This window comes from Eptatretus burgeri, unplaced genomic scaffold (genome assembly GCF_056783735.1).
Source record: "Eptatretus burgeri isolate ZD-2024b unplaced genomic scaffold, Ebu_testis_v1 Ebu_testis_scaffold_764, whole genome shotgun sequence".
Taxonomy (NCBI): Eukaryota; Metazoa; Chordata; class Myxini; order Myxiniformes; family Myxinidae; genus Eptatretus; species Eptatretus burgeri.
The window spans coordinates 4,596-24,118 of NW_028222713.1; the positions used below are offsets into that span (position 1 = coordinate 4,596).

The 19,523-nt window shown below is 45.0% G+C and overlaps 1 protein-coding gene across 1 annotated transcript; it reads left to right on the forward strand.

The window, feature by feature from the left end:
• Nucleotides 1-11,855: 11,855 nt before the first annotated feature.
• On the forward strand, nt 11,856-18,974 carry LOC147007078 (uncharacterized). The gene is made up of 2 exons (XM_085867569.1): nt 11,856-12,019; nt 12,146-18,974. Exon 2 carries the CDS (start codon nt 12,202-12,204, stop codon nt 13,660-13,662), a length of 1,461 nt encoding a protein of 486 aa, XP_085723695.1. The 5' UTR covers nt 11,856-12,019; nt 12,146-12,201; the 3' UTR covers nt 13,663-18,974.
• Nucleotides 18,975-19,523: the final 549 nt, after the last annotated feature.

The window sequence follows — 19,523 nt, forward strand, 5'->3', positions numbered from 1 at the left end:
TTTCGAAATGAAAATGAAAATTCGCATTAAACTCAGAAACTACATCCATTATAAACTTACTTTACATGTTGAGAAAAATCAAGCGTATTAAAGTTAGAACTCGACAATGTCGTCATCATCCTCATAATTGTCACATGGAGTGTTTGTGCAGCCAGAGCCCCTGCAGTTTCCACAAGCTGGATTGCACGCAATGTTGTGCTTCTTGCATGTGCATCTCATGGTAAGGGTGGTCCTTCGTTCGGGGGTAAATTTTGAAATTCATTTATTTTAAGCTCCAACCCCTGGAATTCATTGGAATAGTCGAGAAAACTCTTCTGGTGTTTTTATTTCAAATTCCAACAACATTTACCTCTCCCTCATCGACCTTGAAGTTTCGCCTCAGTTTCTCGGGGCGGCTGACATGAGAACGGGGATCTGAGATGGCCAAAGCAGTTGACGGGGCACTCGAAGACTGGGACTTTACTGAGCGCATCGGTGGGATGTCGTTTGACACAACATCCTCCAACACGGGCCTGAAGAACGGGGCTAGTGTCCTGATCGAACAGCAGCTCAAGAAAGATCTCCTGTACTTCACGTGCCGCATTCATGTCCTTGAGCTGCTCCTCGCTGCGGCTTTCACGACGGTCATCGGCCCCACGTCAGGTCCAACAGTGATCATGTTCAAGCGCTTCCAAGGTCACTGGAAGTTCATCGACCGGAGTCAGTTTGAGTCCGGTGATTCCCACCCCCATGTGCGTCCTCTGCTGGACCATGTGGACAAGGACTGGTTCCAGAGCACCCTCATCAACCACAAGGGCCTTCGGGACGACTACCAGGAGCTGCTGGAATTGACTGTGATCTTCCTCAGCCAGGTCCCCCAACGAGGAGTAAGCTTCCGAGCTCCTGGACCCATGCACCACGCAAGGTGGATGTCCAAAGGCATCTACGCACTGAAGGTGTGGATGTTCCAGAGCCAATTCAAGTTCACAGCGAGGGAGGCGAAGGGCCTGCGGGAAATCGCAGAATCAAGAACTGCATGTAGAAACAGTATGTGATTGCATATGTCTGTATCAATCATTTTCTTTGTGGCCTTGTTTTTTACAGATGCGATGCTTCTTCGTGTTCTTCTTTGGCTCGGGACAAAAGAAGAGGTCATGGGATTCTAAGCTTGCATGGTAGCATAGGAGGACGAGGAGGTCTGTGTCATCACCAACAAACACAGTGTTGGTGACAGGAGCAGACTGCACAGCCTTCAGTACAATCAGGAGATCAGCATCCCCTGAGGCATGGTGTGTCTCACAGTTGTTCTTCTGAAGCTCTTCACTCAACATAAAAATGAATCGCTGTTTATTCTGCCTATTGGCAAGAAACTGTTCCTTCTTCATTGTGAGACGCATGTCAGCTGTAAATGTCACAGTTGTGCCAGCATTCCCTTTAGACCGTCTCTGGTGTGTCATGTCCTTCGTGTTGGTACTCTCATAACCATCAAACACGACTATGGCATCTCCGTACTTCTTCGTTACATAATCAGTGTACTGGTGGCATATGTCTCTGTATGTAGATCCACGAGACCATGGAATGCGTTGAACAAGTGCCCCGCCATCCAAAGCATACTGTTGCCCATCATTGGGGATATCGGCTGGGACATCGGATCCAAGAAGATCCCAGAGGGCATCAGCAAAGACTGGCTTGTGTGCTTCTCGGAGCTGAAGAGAGGAATCAAAGAGGGCTGGTGGATAGCTGCACAGTTCATATTTGAAGGCCAACTCCAGTTCTTCTGCTGTCTGTGCAACAGTGATCAGTCTCTGGAAGAGGAGTTGTGGGTCAACCTGGACTTACTCTCCATCAATCTTGACAGATGACTTCATGCCGATGGTGACAACTTGGTCTTTCCTCTTAAATGTGTACTCGGCAGGTGTTTTCCCATCCATAGATTTCAATATTTGGCTCCTACAGCATGTGCTGTATCAACATTGACGGTGGGGTGTGCATGAACTCCAGTGGCAATGTTCCTCAGACGTGGATCACTACTGAACGGATTCCGTTCCTGTAAATACTGAAGAGCTGATAGTGTGTCCTTCCAGTCACGAGATTGTCTTGCCTTGGTCATGTCCTTCTTCAGCTCTCCAGTGTTGTAGTTCACACCTGTGAGCTCCTGCATTGCCTGGTTTATTTCTGCACAGGCAGGCATTGATAGTAGCCATACCAGCCGTTGTTGCTCTGTCATTCCTCGCCCTCGTGTGAGCCCTCCGCTGGTGTTCAAACTGGTCTCCGAACTTGTTTGATGATCAGGTCAGATGAAAGACCTGCCCACAGGCGATCACTTCGTCGAACCACATGGAACCCCTCATCAAAACATTGTTGGACATTGGGATGTTGAGTTTTGAGGTTGGACATCTGCTGCAGATACACCCTCGCAGATTTGGCATACAGGTTGTGGCCCGAGGCTGCCAGGTAAGGCAGCATTTCCTGGATGGCCTGTAGATGTAGTGCCCAGTTCCAAGTGCGCTCTGCCCAGATGTATTTGTGTAGAATGTCGAGCATGTCCATATGCTGAAGTTCCAGAAGATATCTTTGCAGACTCGGCATGCTTCTGAAGGTGGTCTTTGATTCCTTTCAAGACGTCAGACTTGCATACTTCTTCCACAGACTGGGGTTGGCAGAAGTGTGATGAGGGTTTTGTGCCACTTCAGACATCAATAGCTCCAGCTCCTGAAAAGATGTTACGTGTCATTAGGTGCAACTGCCAGGCTGAATGTCGCACCATGAGATGCACATGCAAGAAGCACAACATTGAGTGCACTTCAACTTGTGGAAACTGCAGGGGCTCTGGCTGCACAAATACTCCATGTGACACTGATGAGGATGATGACAACATTGTCGAGTTCTAACTTTAATACGCTTGATTTTTCTCAACATGTATTGTATGTTTATAATGGATGTAGTTTCTGAGTTTAATGCGAAGTTTCATTTTCATTTCAAAACCTTCGTCAGGCAGATGTGATTGCCCCGAGTGTAATTGTGAATTTTGTCATGTTTCAATGATTTACATCATTATATTTTATTGCCATAGACTTGATTTCATCTTGTGTCTTCAACGTTTCTTCTTTTTTTTTTGTCCAGGAGCCCAAATCGGTATCAGGTAATTTTTTTTTTCGGGACAAAAAATTGACATTTTTGGACAAAAAAAGCTATAATTTTTAATTTTTACCCTCAATGCATTTCACTTTTTTATAATTATTCTTGTATATCAACATACTGACCATAACTAGAAACAATTAGAATGCAGAAAAACATATCTTTTCAATTTTCTCATTTTCCCCGAAACCGGGTGGCGGCCATATTGGATTTCCATGATTTCAGGACTTTCCCCTGGAGGATCCCTTAGGACTTTTTTTCTGTCACTGAGGACATATCCAGGAATCAAAATCTGTTGAGTTTGCTTTTGCTGCAATTTGTGGGAGGTTGACCAAATATTTCTGCTAAAATGGCTGTACTAAAATATTTGAGAGCTGAAGTCATTAGATGGTGGGATGGGGACCTCCGAATGGGCATTCTTAAGTTTTCCAATTGGTGCATTATGGAGGGGGCGCTGCTTAAAGTAGCCGCCAAATCCGTTTAAATTACATTTTGAGAACATGAATCAAACTGGTGCCAAGAGTTTAATTTTGGCACTGTGATTGCCAATATGTAATTCTGAAGTGACGGATTTGGTGCAAAACACATTTAAGAACGGCCAAAAGGGGGCGCGCAACTGTCGCGTTTAAATCACATTTTGAGTACATTATTAAAACTTTAAAGAAATAATCTGCAGACAATCCTGATGAAGGATCAGTAATTCTTAAGTGAAGATTTTGGTGCAAAACTCATTCAAGAACGGCCGAATGAGGGCGCTATTTTTTAGCACATTTAAAACGCATCTCAAGTACATCAATGGAACTTTGTGAAAATATTCCTTTGACCTTCCCAATGCAGGATCAGTAGGTCTTCAGTGACCTATTTGTTGCAAAACCCATTTAAGAAGGGTTCAAATATCAATTATGGTCAAATTCCTGTGAAGGAGGAAGTAAGATTGGTGCACTCAGGAACCAACATTTGCTACAGGTATTAACTATTAGATAACTGCATGGAAGATGATGAATCACTTGTGGGCCTACATGGCTCGTCATGTATACTGCTGGCTTCATATGTCAGGATGGGCTCATGCAGTGTGTTGGTGATGCATGTCGATCAGCTGTGCAGCATAGTTGGTGCTGTGATTCCCATTTCATCATTCTGAATGTAGTAGTTACAGATATTTTACAACTGAGGGGTGAGTTTTATCTCGAGTTCGAGTAGTTCAGATGACATATATTAGGGACCCTAAGCCAATAACTTATTGTGGCTTGTGGTTAAATAAACGAATTGTCCACGAGGAGGGGTTTAGTATATCCCATAATTCAGCCTACAATTCATGGATCCCTGGCCCATTCTTGACTGCATCACCACGCACTGTGGTAACATTTGTTGAAGGTGACCGTTTTCACTTTCTTTATTATTATATTCACGAATAATAATGTAAGTCTTTTCTTCCAGTAAAACAGGAAATGGTGTCAGCGAACAGCACTACTTATTAGTCTCCGCCACAGAGCTGCAGATGTATCTCATCTCATTATCTATCATTTTAGAATTAGCACCAGTCTTGATAAACTCTGGTAATACTGGTATTGTCGTATGTAATCCCAACTTTTTTTGGATTTTGTAACATGTTTTTGAAGCGCATTTTTGCTCGTTATAGCTTATGAAATGCATTTCATTTCAGGTCATAGGCCAGTGAAACAGATATGGAATCATCTGATCCTTCAAACAACGATGTTCCTGCATCCAGGCATTGTATTCTCCACATTGCCGAAAAGTCCTCAGCGAAGACCCCACGTTGTGATGTTTTTCCATTCGATGAGAAAAACTGGAGTACTGTGCAGGCTGCAGCTGAGAAAATGCATGCAAAACCCCATTTTCTGAAATCGGTATACTATGACTTGGTTGTCAGCTTGCCTCAGAACCCAGAGGAGAATGATGGGTATAATGTGGCCTGCTACCAGAAATTCACAGCCGTTACATCAACAACCTCAGCTCCTGGAGATAGACCATCTGACCTTAGTGAGAGGAGTTTGCCTCATTTGCGTTCAAACGCAAGGGCAGATGACGAAGCTGAACCCTCGTCATCTGGAATACTTCCTGCAACTTGCCTTTTCTGCAATTCAAAGAGGAAGAAGAAAAAAGGTGTAGCTATCGAACTGTTCGGTTCGTGTGAGACATTAGAGGCCGGACATAAAATTCGAGAGGCCGCTGAGCAACTTCAGGATGAAGCTATCCTTTCCAAGGTCGTTGGTGCAGACCTGGTTGCAAAAGAAGCGAAGTATCATCACTCATGCAAGAGCGCATTCTTACTTGCAGCCAGTAGAAATTCTAAGTCTGATGACATTCCACAGATAAAGACAGTTGCAATTAGACATATCCATGAATGTGTTGAAAAGTCTGTAATTGTTGACAAACGTGCTGAACTGTTGACATCTGTTTATCAACGTTATTTGAACTTTTCTTCATCTGCTGATGAGTCCCTGATGCATAAGCAAAGTCTCATGTGAAACCTTAGAAATAAATTTGGGTCCAAACTCAAGATGCAGAGTCCAGCAGGTAAGAAATTGGGCAGCATTCTGTACAACGCAGAAATCGCTGATGATTACGTACAAGGGGCTGATGACTATGCAGAGTCCGAGTCACTCGTGCTCCTCCCATATGTCGGTGCCATATCTACTTGTCACACTTGATTTTGTTCTTGAAATATAAGTAATTGATGGAAAAGTTAAAATTGATAGTTTCTTTGTTCTTCTATTTTATCAGATTCAAATTTCAATGCATTCTGTATGTTTTAAATCTTTCATGTCTTAAAAGTATAGATGGTCTTCTGATGTTAGCAGAGAACATAAATAGGATTTTAACCAAAATTTATCAGAATTTGCCTTAATTCAGAATGAAATGAAAGGCTTTATGTCTGATGGAATTTTACACCTCACTGGTTTAGTTGTGAACACATGTATCTGATATGAGTAACTGACTGATTGATTAGATTTCAACGCCCTACTTAGCAGTATTTCAGCTATATCAGGCAACGTATTCAAAATAATCCAGTAATACTGTCACAACCATGAAAGTGACAATGTTCTGCTATATTGGAAAACCAATATTCCTCCAGACTAAGTACTCAGACATGTGGTAACTTGAGCATACTGCCCCAGAGCCAGAGGGCTACTCGGTAAGAAATGACCTTTGTTTCACCTGCTTTGTATTGATCTTAATATCACTAAAACAGGTATTTGCATCTGACACCTTCTGAAGGAGGAAGAAAGTTGAATGCAAAAACAGGTATTTGCATCTGACACCTTCTTAAGGAGGAAGAAAGTTGAATCAAAGGGCGGAGGAGCTCCTTGTGAGCCAATGGCCATCCATACCTAGTGCCCAACTGTGTCTGCGGACGTCGTCCTGCAGTTGGGTTACTTTTAATTAGGAGGTTGGTGGCAGGATTTGCACTCCGGCCACCGTAAAAACCCTTCATTCCGCAAAATACAAAAACGCAAAAAAATCTGAAAACCCACTCCGTGGGAGTACCTCCTGTGCAGCTTCCCTTCACAGTGCAGCTCACCGGATAACGAGATTGGGGCAAAGCCTTCGGGACCCCCAATCTTTGATGAAAGGAGGGAAACCACGGGGTAACATCCCGAGGTCAGATTGCGGGAAAGTGTGGCGGAGGGTGCTGAGGTGTCGTCCACCAGACGGCGGTCCCCTTGGGTTAACCTGAGGCGGTCCCTTCGGGTCGGTGCCTGGAATGTCCTATCCCTAAGAGAGTATGATCACCTGTCTCTGTTATCATCTGAGCTCAAGCGTTTGGACATCGGTATTGCAGCACTCTCTGAGGTTCGGAGTCTGGATTGTGGCGAGATAATGGTGGATGGTTACACCTACTATTGGTCTGGTCGCTCTGATTGTTACCATACTCAAGCAGTTGCTGTAGCTGTGTCCAATAAGCTGACCCAATGGTAATTTAAGTAACACCGGTCAACGAGCGTATTATGAGACTCAGGATTCGTCACTCCTTAGGTGTCATTTCCCTGGTCTCTCTCTGCTCCGACTGAGGCGAGTGACCTCACCGTGAAGGACACATTCTACGCCACGCTCGAGTCTGTGGTTGATCAGTGCCCCAGACGAGATACACTTTTAGTCTTGGGGGATTTCAATGCATCGACTGGAACTGATAGGGATGGTCATGAGACGTGTGTTGTTCTGTTGTGAAACTTATGAGGTCCCCATGGGTCTGGAATTGTGAACCAGAAGAGCACGTCGTTCCTTGAATTTGCAAGAAGTCATGGACTTTGGGTGGCTGGTTTATGGTTTCAGGGCCGACAAGCTCATCGCTGGACTTAGTATTACAATGCTGGTGGTGTGGGAAAGGAGATTAACCATGTGCTGGAGGATGATCCAGAACTGCAGGGTCTACCGGAGTGCTCAGTTCCTCAATACTAACCACCGGCTTGTTGTTGCAACTCTAAAGTTGCACCTTAAATCCAGGAGAATGGTACCATCCCAGCCGAGGCTGGATATTGGCAAGCTCAAGGATGAGAGGGCAGCTGAGGAGTTTGTGAACAGACTGAGTGGAGATTTGGGAGGTCTGGGTGCTTTGGGGGATCCTGAAGAGTTGTGGAGTGCCTTCAAGCCCATCGTCCTTGATGTCGCCGGTGGATGTCTTGGAAGTCACCGCGGGGCGAAGAATAATTTTTTTTCTCTCAAGGGACACTGGATACCATTGAACAGAGTCGCAAGACCAGGCTGAATGGCAGAGCTGAGTTGTTCAGGGAGCTGAGGCGTTAAACTGAACGTGCGCTCAGGGTGGACAAGGAGGCCTATGTGCAAGTTATCTGTGAGGGGGGGAAAGCATCACCTGTGGTCAAAAAATTCTCGTGCTGCTGACAGGGGAATTTGTGCATTGCGTTCATCTAAGCCCATACATTGGTGTACTGCAGTGAGCGGAGGGTGGTTGGCTCTTGACAGAGGAGTCCGAAGTGAAGGCTCGCTGGACCGGTGACTTTGAGCAGTTGTACCAGGTTGATCCACCAGCTGTCGCGTTGCACATCAGGGTTGTTGCAATCCCTTCTTCTTCTTGTGCATAGCAGCTTGGCTGCCGGGGTAGCAATCATTTCTTGGAATATCGTTGATGCAGTCCCTCCACCAGTACACATTGGTACTCATTTTGCCGACCTCGGACGGATGACAGGCTGAGTCAACCCCTTGGTGAATTAATTCAGTGGCCAACGAGGCTTGAACTCAGGATCCTGGGATCCCAAGCCGCCAACCTAACCACTAAGCCAACACCAGGCTTGTTACAATCCCTATTGCTGACCCTCCAATCAACTGTGGTCCAGCTTCATTTGAGGAAACACGGTGCGGTGAACCAGTTGAAATGGGGTCAAGCTCCAGGGATCTGTAGCATCCATGCTGAACTTCTCAAGGCTGTTGGAAATGCCACACTCGTGTCGTTGCATGCAGTTCTCTGCTCTGCCTGGAACACAGGCATCATCCAAACTGATTCCAGAGAGGGACAAGGCCCCTCTTGCAAAGGGATGAGTGATCGCCAAGACTGCAACAACAACCGAGGGGTGACAATGCTCTCAGTGCCGGGCACGGACTTTGCTCGGATAATTCTTGATAGGGTTCGCCACCATCTGCTTGAGCACTAGCGACCAGAGCAGTCAGGCTTTCCACCAATGAGATCAACGATTGACCGTATCCTTGCTCTTCGAGTCCTCACCGAACGCAGTCGAGAGTTTCGGTTGGGGCTGCTTACACCCCATGTTGATCTCTGTAAATCGTTTGATTCAGTGAATCGGGATTCCCTGTGGAGGATTCTTGGTCTTCGTGGGGTGACACCAATCTGATCGATCTGATGTCTGAACTATACTCTGGTGCTGAGAGTGCTGTGAGTTGTGGTCGTACCAGCTCTGACTTATTTGCAGTTGTTGCTTGAGTTCATCAGGGGTGTGTCCTGGCCCCCACACTTTTCAGCACTTGTATGGACTGGATTCTGGGGAGGATGTCTGAGAAATCAAGCTGCAGTGCATCATTTGGTAATGTCAAGATCTCTGACCTTGATTTCGCAAATGTTGCAGTCATCTTTGCGGAGACTCTGGAGATCCTTTTGGGGGCCCTCCAGGTGCTGAATGAGGAGTCATAGCCACTGGGATTATAGGTTTCCTGTTCAAAACTAAGATCGAGGCTTTCAGTGACATCTTGTTTGCTGCTGTCCTGTTTGTGGTGAGGATGTTGAGGTCGTGGAGAGATTCACTTTCCTTGGCAGTGATATTCATGTCTCTGCTGGCTGTGAGCCAGAGGCAAGCGGACGTCTGGATCGGGCTTGGAGAGTCATGGATTCACTGGATCATGGGGTCTGGCGATGCCGGTATCTGTGCGGGAGGAAGGAAGTCTGCGTCTTCAGGTCCTTGTTGCTTCCAGTCTTTCTCCATGGATGTGAGACTTGGACTCTGACCATTGATCTGAGACAGAGACTTAATTACTTTGGTGCCAGGTCTCTTCGTAGAATCCTTGGCGATCGCTGGTCGGACATTGTGCCCAACGAGCGGTTGCTGAGCGAGACTCAAATGCGATTTGTTACCTGCATCGTCCGTGAGCGTCAGCTGCGGCTGTATGGACATGTGGCTCGTTTTCCTGACACAGATCCTGCTCACCAGATTCTCTCAGCGAGGGAGTCTCGTGAGTGGAGGAGGCCAATGGGCCGACCACGTTCCTCATGGTTGCAGCGGCTTGATCGGCATCTCAAGGAGATGGGGATGGGCCAGGCATCTGCCTTGGGGATGGCCAGACGGAGGCCCCTGGAGTACCGGTGGAAAGTGGACGCAGCGACGCGCTTTTCTGGAGCATGCTTCCATACCTGACCTGACCTAACCTCAGGCAGTTCTTTCCAGAAATGCATGTTGAGAATAAACCCATCCCCTTGTGTGGTGGGAATCAAACTCTGTGATGCATTGGAGGAAGGTCGAGAACAGGTTCCCTTTCTTTCTTTAGTGACAACCTCTTCCTCTTTGCAGCATGTTCATGACGTATGATTGTACATCAGTTTTCAGTTCTGCATGAGCGGTATTCACCATTCGTGCACGCAATAAGATAACCCTTTGCCCAACGGATACTTGTCGATTCCCTTTACTTTCTATCAAGACACATTGGCCTGGAAATACACGATGTATTTACACATTTTATTTTGGTTATCATTTTCACATTGGACTTGCAGGCCATTTGAGTCATCACACCGCAAGATTTTCCTAGACAGTTCATTCTGACGGTCAAACATGGCTGTGGTCTTGGATCATTCACCTCAAGTCCCACCTTTTTCCATAGGCGATCGACACCCTGTTCAGCAGCTCCATGGATGCTGCCTCTTCTTTGTGTCGGGCTGAACAAAGAGGTGATAATTGCAGTTGACGTTGTGGGCGCTTCGTGTTTCTGCTCGGTGTTCCAGCGGATGGTGCTTTCTGGTGTTCGTCCAGCACCCCGAACATGGCATCATTAGCCAGGCTTGTGTTAATTCGGAGTTGCATCTCGTTTGGTCAGGAGAGAATGACCGTGAGAATGGACGGTTGGAGGTCACGTGCAGCGATGTGCCAATAGGCAAGCTGCCTTTGGCTGAAGTCGTGCTTGAGGCTCCGCCCACACTGGTCACCCATAAAAGCATAGCAGGACTGCCTTGTTGGCAGTTGGTGCGAGATCCTGCTGATGGTTGGGGACAGCAGCAACGGTAGTTGGTGACAGTTGGACTGTTGCTGCTGGTTCTGCTCGGTACCTGGTTCTTGGTTCGTGAAGGTGACCACGTGACATCGATTGGTGTTCAAGCCTGTTTGTGGGAAGGTGCTGGCAGCGGAGACGAGCCAAGTTGTGGAGAGCTGATTTGGAGAGGTAGACCAAGCCACACTCACACATTTTGGGTTATTTTAGGAGACACACAACGACTTCTTCCTTGGTAAGTCGAGACCAGATTTCTTTTAACCCTGATTGGACTGATGGGGGACCAATTTCTCGTGTTTCATTGTTAAGTAAGGCATCGTGATAAGCATCTGTTCTTTGTCCATTTTACTTTGAATACTTGTTGAATTCCGTATTTGTTTGAAATTATTTTGTTGATTGAGCATTTGATTTGAATTCATCCATTTCATTGACAAATAAATAAAAAGTCCTTCAGTTTATTTATTTTTCTAAATAATAAAGTCCTTGTTGACGTTTCAACCTGTCCATGATTGTCATTTCCTTCCATTGATCCAGCATTGGCTGAACCTTGAGAGAGTGGGTGATTATAATTTCCAAACTAATGAACGACAGTCAGCGTGCACCAGCGGTGAATGCTCGGCCGCATTACTTAAGATCGAATCAGGATAGGATTGTTGCTTCGCTGAGGTCACGTTCCCCTGGCAGGCTACATGACCTCAAGTCGAAAAATTAGACGGTGGATACTTGAACTTGTGGTTGTGTGATTGCCATTCGTGGTTGTAAAGCAATACACCGCACCACAAAGTGAATTGTGAGCGGTGGCCCGAGGTCCGGTTCTCCTGAGGAGAAATGAGGATTAACCCCCGCATTATGCACTTGGTACCTGTGGCTGGAACAATATATTTTCATACATATATATATATATATATATATATATTTATATATATTCTCATTGTAAACAACTCGTTTTATCTCCTGTAATTGTGGACGCATTATTGAGGCTCGTTCTCACAGTGGAAGAGACATTCATTGCATACTACCTCTTGACGAGATTTATATGTGGCAGTGTTTTAAATTTCATGTCCTTCATTATTTTCAGGTGATGTTTATCCTTTAAATCTGGAATCCAGAGGACACAATCATTCATCTGTCTCAGAAACTTTTAGATGTGCTCCTGTAAAAGAAGACTCAGATGTTCATTTGACAAACCGCAGTCCTGTTTGTTCTGCAACAGGTGAGCAAAAACGTATAATATTAATATAAACTCTTTTGAATTCAGGGTTTATAGAATTTTTGAAATCGTTCAATATTTTGCACTTTGAGTTTCACTAAAATAACTTCTTCTTGTTTGTTTTTACAGAACACTCAAGAAGTCCAGTAGGGCAGGTACGGTCCAGGAGCAGCTTGAGGGTGAAGATGTTGTCTCTTTTAAAGAGCCATTCCCAAGAAAAAGACTCAAAATACAAGTGTACATCTGGTGAAAACAGCACAAAGATCAATATTAAATTAAACAAACCCAAAAAGGTTATCGAAAGGCCAATGTGTTATAAGTGTAAGATATGCAGTGCAGATTTCACTTCAACAAACATCAAAATACACATGAGGACCCACAGAGGAGAACGCTCACACAAATGCTCTGTCTGCGATCAAGGTTTCTCTGTAAAAGGCCATTTGAATCGGCATATGAGGATCCATACAGGAGAGCGTCCTTACAAATGCTCCATATGTGATAAAGGTTTCTCTTGTCAAGGCGATTTGAATAAGCAGATGAGGATCCACACAGGAGAGCGTCCTTACAAATGCTCTATCTGTGATAAAGGTTTCTCTCAGAAAGGCAGTTTGAAAATACATATGAGGATCCATACAGGAGAGCGTCCCAACAAATGCTCCATATGTGATAAATGTTTCTCTGAAAAAAGCAGTTTGAAAATGCACATGGGATTCCATACAGGAGAGCGTCCTTACAACTGCTCTATCTGTGATAAAAGTTTCTCTCAGAAAGGCAATTTGAAAATACATATGAGGATCCATACAGGAGAGCGTCCCAACAAATGCTCCATATGTGATAAAGGTTTCTCTCAAAAAGGCAGTTTGAAAATGCACATGAGGATCCACACAGGAGAGCGTCCTTACAAATGCTCCATATGTGATAAAAGTTTCCCTCATAAAGGCAGTTTGAAAAGACACATGAGGTTCCATACAGGAGAGCGTCCTTACAAATGCTCCATATGTGATAAAAGTTTCCCTCATAAAGGCAATTTGAAAAGACACATGAGGTTCCATACAGGAGAGCGTCCTTACAAATGCTCCATATGTGATAAAAGTTTCCCTCATAAAGGCAGTTTGAAAATACACATGAGAATCCATACAGGAGAGCGTCCTTACAAATGCTCCATATGTGATAAAAGTTTCCCTCATAAAGGCAGTTTGAAAATACACATGAGGATCCACACAGGAGAGCGTCCTTACAAATGCTCCATATGTGATAAAAGTTTCCCTCAAAAAGGCGAGTTGAAAAGACACATGAGGTTCCATACAGGAGAGCGTCTCAACAAATGCTCTATCTGTGATAAAGGTTTCTCTCAAAAAGACAATTTGAATAAGCATATGAGGATCCACACAGGAGAGCGTCCCAACAAATGCTCCATATGTGATAAAAGTTTCCCTCAAAAAGGCGATTTGAATAAGCATATGAGGATCCACACAGGAGAGCGTCCCAACAAATGCTCCATATGTGATAAAGGTTTCTCTCAAAAAAACAAATTGAATCAGCACATGAGGATCCATACAGGAGAGCGTTCAAAGAATCCACACAAAAAGAACAGACAAAAATACACGAATGAGAAAACGAAGCATTCTTTCAAAACATCGGAATAAAAGAAGCCCCAGGTACAACACAAAAATATCCATAAAATAATCGGCAAAGAGTACCTACGCATAATAAGACTAATTTTGAAGTCATCCCTCTCTCCAATGAACAAAACCAAAGATATAAACCAACTTGCAGTGCCGGTATTCCAATTTTGCTGTGTAATTATAAATTACATGAAACGAACGCTCACCCTAACTATTCACAAGATGTTCCACAAAAACCAATGCATACCGAGGGTGTACTTACCTGGACAAGAACGAGTAGGTTGTGTGATGGAGCTTAACCAAGTGCACAGAACATCGTGTGTCAGACCAGCGGAGTATGTGAAAATCTCAACAGACAATTGTATGAGATTTGTACACGACCAAGAAATCAACAAACCAGAAAAGGGATCCTTATTCCATTTGGCAACAAACTTCAAAAAACTGGTGTAAATGATGGATACTGCACAAGAAAACGAAACAGAAACAAACACAGCCCCAATGATTGCAAAGAAGAAGAAAAAAAACGACAAAAAGAAATATCAGCAGATATACTCTGACAAATGGGAGTGATAAAAGAGCAGGAAGATTTAAAACAGAGCTTGACAGGACAGGGATTGACAAGCATGACCCAGTGGAATGGCAAAGAAGAGGTCTAATTAATTGGGATGGAGAACGAGGCATCATAAATGCTCATCATCACAAACTGATGCCTTTAAGAAAATGGTGGGATGTATGGACATCACAAACCAAGCACTGCGTCCAGACATGGTGCTCAAACACAAAAAGGAAAAGTCAGCACTGTTCTTTGAGGTTTCAGTTCCCAATGACTGTGGATGACATGCCACAGAAATCAGAAAAATTAGGTCAAGATGACCTCAAAATTGAAGAAAGCTGAAATTGTACCAGTGATAGTCGGAGCTCAAGGAATGACAAGGAAAACCCTCACTGAGTACTTGAATATCACTCTGGGAATATAATTCCAGACAAGCTGCAAGTGGAGGCTGTCAGAGGTGGAGTGAAGATTTTGAAAAGAGGCTATGAGAAGGACATTTCACAGTTTGTCAGATGAATCACGATTCTTTAACAAAAAGGAGGTGGAGATTTTGAGTTCTGAGAGAACTTCCTCTCACCTTTTGATATCCAAAATAGGTAACAACCAATGAGAGCCAAAAAAATCCCTCAATCAAACAAACAAATTAAATGAAAGAGGAAAAGACCAGCACTTTGAAAATTTACTCCAGAGTGAATCAAAAACGAAGGAAAATGGAAGCAGACTGTTGCAATCAACCCAGAAAAAGATGAACTATTTTTGGAAAGGGATTTATGAAAATTGAAAAGAACAAAACAAGAAGGTGGAACAGGTCCAAAACTTGGAAAAGAGAAGTCACATCGAGAGGATATTCCTCAAGTGATAATTGCCAAACAAAATTATGAAACACTCACCAAGATGCCAAATTTCAAAAGCCCTGGTCTGGATGGCATCCCACATTTCTGATGCTCTTCACAATCACTACATTGAGCTTATCCCAACGGATGAATCGTCGTCCAATCCTGATCTTCCCTTCTGAGTTTTCAACACGCAAAACACCATTTTAAGTCCTCTCTCATCCTGACCCACTGTCTTTCGATCTTCACTCATTCACTGTGTCTTTTGCACATGAGAAGGAGGAAAACATTGTTTCAACTCTCGACTTTTCGTTATATACATGGTGTCGGCTCATGAAATGACTCGGACACCAAACAGATCAGTTCACAACAAGACAAAGGGAACAGCAGTAGAAAGGGGAAACATCAACAGCAGGGTGGAGGGGAAAAGTAGACGGAGACTGACAAATCAGGGATGCCGGTAACGATGAGGGTAAGAGTAAGGGGTGGACAAGTTGAACACATTATCAAAATGTTGGAAGTAATGGGGAATTGTTTACCAGGTGTTGAAAACATCATGCTTTTGGATGGGTGATGATTTGAGATGGTGGTGAACAGATGTCTTCAAGACCTGGAGGGAAGAATCAGATTGAAGAGAGTGTGGAATGTGGTTCCACAGGTGAGGAAAAAGGAATCCATGAGTGTAGGTAAGCAGTAGTTTTGGATTTTGGCACTTGAACTCTGAAGGGGTTGATGGAAGACTGCGTGCATCCTGCACATACCTCGGAGGGAAGATGCATATGGAGGGTGCAGGACCAGAAAAGAGTCGGAAGAAGATGGAGACCACTGACCTGTTGGCCATGGTGAGGTGATTTCAGCTTCATCGTGAGAAATTCCAATGATCTTGAAAGCCTTCGTTTCCACGGCTTCAAGCTGAGCAAGATGTGAGCCACGGGAGCCAGCCCTGACGAAAGAGCAGTACTCCTTAAGGTGTGGATGAAAGCCTAGTCGGTGGATCGGAGTTCAGGTGTGCCAACGAAGGACTCTTCATGAAGGAGGATGTCCCATCTGGTTTTGAAGGCCAACTTTGAAATGTGGCTTGCCCAAGAGAGATCGTGGCTTGGAGTGAGATCCAAGAGTTTGACTTACTGAACCTCTTCAAGAGGGTTGATGAAAAAGTCGATAGGTTTGTGGTACAGTCATTGGGGAGAGAAAGGGGGAAGAGAGAAAGATGTTTAACCAGTTTGTGATTTTGTCAAGGTCAAAAGGGAGGGAAGAGGCTTCTGTCTATCAGAAGGATGAGGGATGTCGCGGCAGAGAGTGGAGTTAGCCTGGGATTCAATAGGCAAACAGTTTGGAGAGCATGTCGGATACCAGACCATATTGAAAGCTCGAGATTTTCCCAGAGAGACGGCTTTGATATGTCTGATGTTGAAGGCCTCCAACCATTGTTGAGAAAGTAAAAGCAGCACGTGCAAGATAGAGTGACCTGGTATGAATCCAAATTGATGACTTGAGATGAGACGTTTTTCAATAAAATGTATGCTTTTACGTCAGCTGCGATGATGGATTCCATGACATTGCTCTGCTTGCAAGTGAGCTTCCAGTGTTTGGAAGTGACCGGGCAAGACCCCGTGCTCTCACAAACTATGGTGGATGCCAGCTTTGAAGAAAATGTTTTAAAATCCTTTTCCAGGGCTCTTGTTAGGTTTTGCCTGCACTAATCTAAGTGCAGCCAAGTGAGATTTAGCTTTTAAGTTCTGCAGGTTTTAAAGAAATAAATGTGGAAGGTGAAATGGGAACGACTTGTCTTGCTTCAAGTTTATCGAGCATTGCAGGTCGAGATTGATGAAAAACCCGAAAGATAAAATGAAAACTCTGTCAAGATGCAGTCATTGATAATTTAGGTTGCAAACTTCAGGGAAATACTTTCATGTGTTCAATGAAAGATGCTGTTACTGTGCATTATATATAGTTGAAGAGTAAACAGGTTATTGATACAATCGACAAGTCATTGAACAATTTTGATTTCCTATCTCCAGTCATAAATTGCTGTGTTCACCAATAAAGTCATTATAGTTTATTGACTAATGTGCATTGCAATCAGATTAATGACTGCAATTATTCGACAGTTGAACAGTAATAATATTACAGCAAATCAACCAAGAACAGGAACAGCAAAATTGTTCTCCAATAAATGATCCACAACACACATGCATCATGACACTGCTTGTTTTTACTGAATGCATCAGTTGCTGTATTTCCAAACTCAAAATAAGCAATTTTGTAATGTTGTGAGAAATTTGTATGGTATTTTTGTTTCAATATGAACGTCACAGTAATAACAGGCAAAATATTCAATGATATTGTTACAGCTGTGGAAATTCGCAGAACACCATATAGGTTCCGAGTTAGTTATCCCGATAAGTATTTGTTCAGTTAGATTTCCCCACCGTTGTTTAATGGTTATTATTCGTGTTCACAGGGCTGTGATCCTTTGAGATAGCCGTTTTTCTTTCGCTATCGTTATTTTGGACCGACAGAGCACGCTACGATCCTGTCATGGACACAAACCAACCGAAAACGTCGAACAAAGGCGCCAGTGAAAGAACTGCAGTAACAAGCGGGTTTTCCCGCCTTTTTGCAGCGCCAAGGCTGACACGGGAGGCGGCGAGGAGCACGCTCGCGATTGGTGGATACGAGGCGTGAGGCGGTCAGGAAGGAGGAACGCCCCGTTTCGAGAAATTTCTGGAAGGAAGGCGGAGCCGAAAACGGGGAGGAGTGAAGGGTGGAGCCCCGCGCTATATAAGGCGGACCGCACGCAGGCGCTCTCTTCTTCGTCAAGGTCTCTCTCTCTCTTGGTCGTCGGAGGTTCTCACTCTCTCTCTCTTGGGTCGTTGGAGTCGTTCTCTCTCTCTCTGGGTCGTCAAAGTCATCCTCTCTCTCTTGGTCGTCGGAGGTTCTCACTCTCTCTCTCTTGATGGACGTCGGGTCGTGCTCCCTCTCCCGCTCTCTCGTCTTGGCGCTGATTGACCTGTTGGTGAAGGCGCGGGCCGGTGGCGAGTCCGGGCTACGCCTCGGAGACGCAGACGGGAGGCGCAGCCCTGCCGGCTGTGTGGTGCGAACTTGCGCATCTCGCGAGGAGCGCCGGAGAGAGCTTACCGCCCATCGTCGCGTGGCCACGCTGGCTGCCGTGGGGAGCAGACGTCGCGACCTGCCCACCGAGACACCTCGAGGGTGCAGGTAACCTGCACGGTCTCGTGGGCCTTTTCGGTCATCCACGGCCCACGACCATAAAGGTCTACGGATCCCGTCTACCCCCCTTGCGTGTGAGGGGGGTTTTCTTTCTTTTGGTATGCATGCTGTTGCGCCGTGTCCCCTAAGTTGAAACCTGTGTGAGTGACTGTGCTTGTAAATAATAATTATCGTCGGTGGTATTGCTTTTGCATTCTATTTGTCGCTTGTATATTGCATGACTGTATACGTGTTGCTTGTATAAATAAATGTGCTTGTGTGAATATTTCCCGTTCGTCGTGTCTTTTTCCCCATTGGAAATGCCATCTTGCATCGCGGAATAATTAGTTGGGTTTAAAACACCCGGTAAAGAGAATCGGATCCGTTGCAGGTCGGCGATAACACCCGCTCAGTTATCGCTGCAGAACGGAACGGACCGCTTAAGCGGTTCGTGTCCCAGGCCGACCTGCGGCGCGGTGCAGCCCCTCTGTAGGTTACCCGCGCGGGTACTTAGGTATATCGACATTCGACGATTCACCCTATTTTACGCGGGTAGAATGAGGACTGGGCGTGGTGAGGTTAAACCCCCACCCGTGACTGGTTCCTGGTGGTAGTTCCAGGAGGGTCACGACTGAATTGTCCATCCGGTGGGCAATACGGTTGCGATTGGAGTTACGCGGCCGCTCGCACGCCGGCGGGCGCGAATTCCCAACAACATTGAAGAAACATATCACGCCATAAGCGTGGTCAATCCAAACATGCAATCCAACAAAAGAAACATACATCACACCTAAAGTGCGGTTGTGGAAGAAAAATAATTAATTATGTCTTGTGAAATGTCTGGTGGTGGACTTATGGCAGCTTCGCTGCCAGGGAAGCTATCATTTCTTGAAGTGCAACTGTGTCGCTGATGCAGTGCCCCTCTACCAGTTCACACACTGGACAAATTTCGACAAATGTATAAGCCTGGTGTTGACTTGATGGTAAGCATGGTGAGCTTGGGTCACAGGATCCTGAGTTGAAGTCCCACTCTGCTGTTGAATTAATACCAAGAAGGGTTAACTCTGCCTGTTACCCTTCCGAGGTCGGCAAAATGAGTGCCAGTTTGCTGGTATCATGTGTTGGCGTGGCGACCCATCCAGGATTGTGCCCAATAACCAAGAAGACTGTTTATGCGGCACCAACGCTCTGCACAGAGTATGGTCCCAATGGTTGAAAGTATGACACTGATTTGTATTTGTAAAAACACGATGAATTCTGTGTTCAGGATGATTGTGGAATTG

Coding starts and splice junctions, on each gene's coding strand:
- LOC147007078 (XM_085867569.1), top strand. CDS start 12,202: ATGTTGTCTCTTTTAAAGAGCCATTCCCAAGAAAAAGACTCAAAATAC.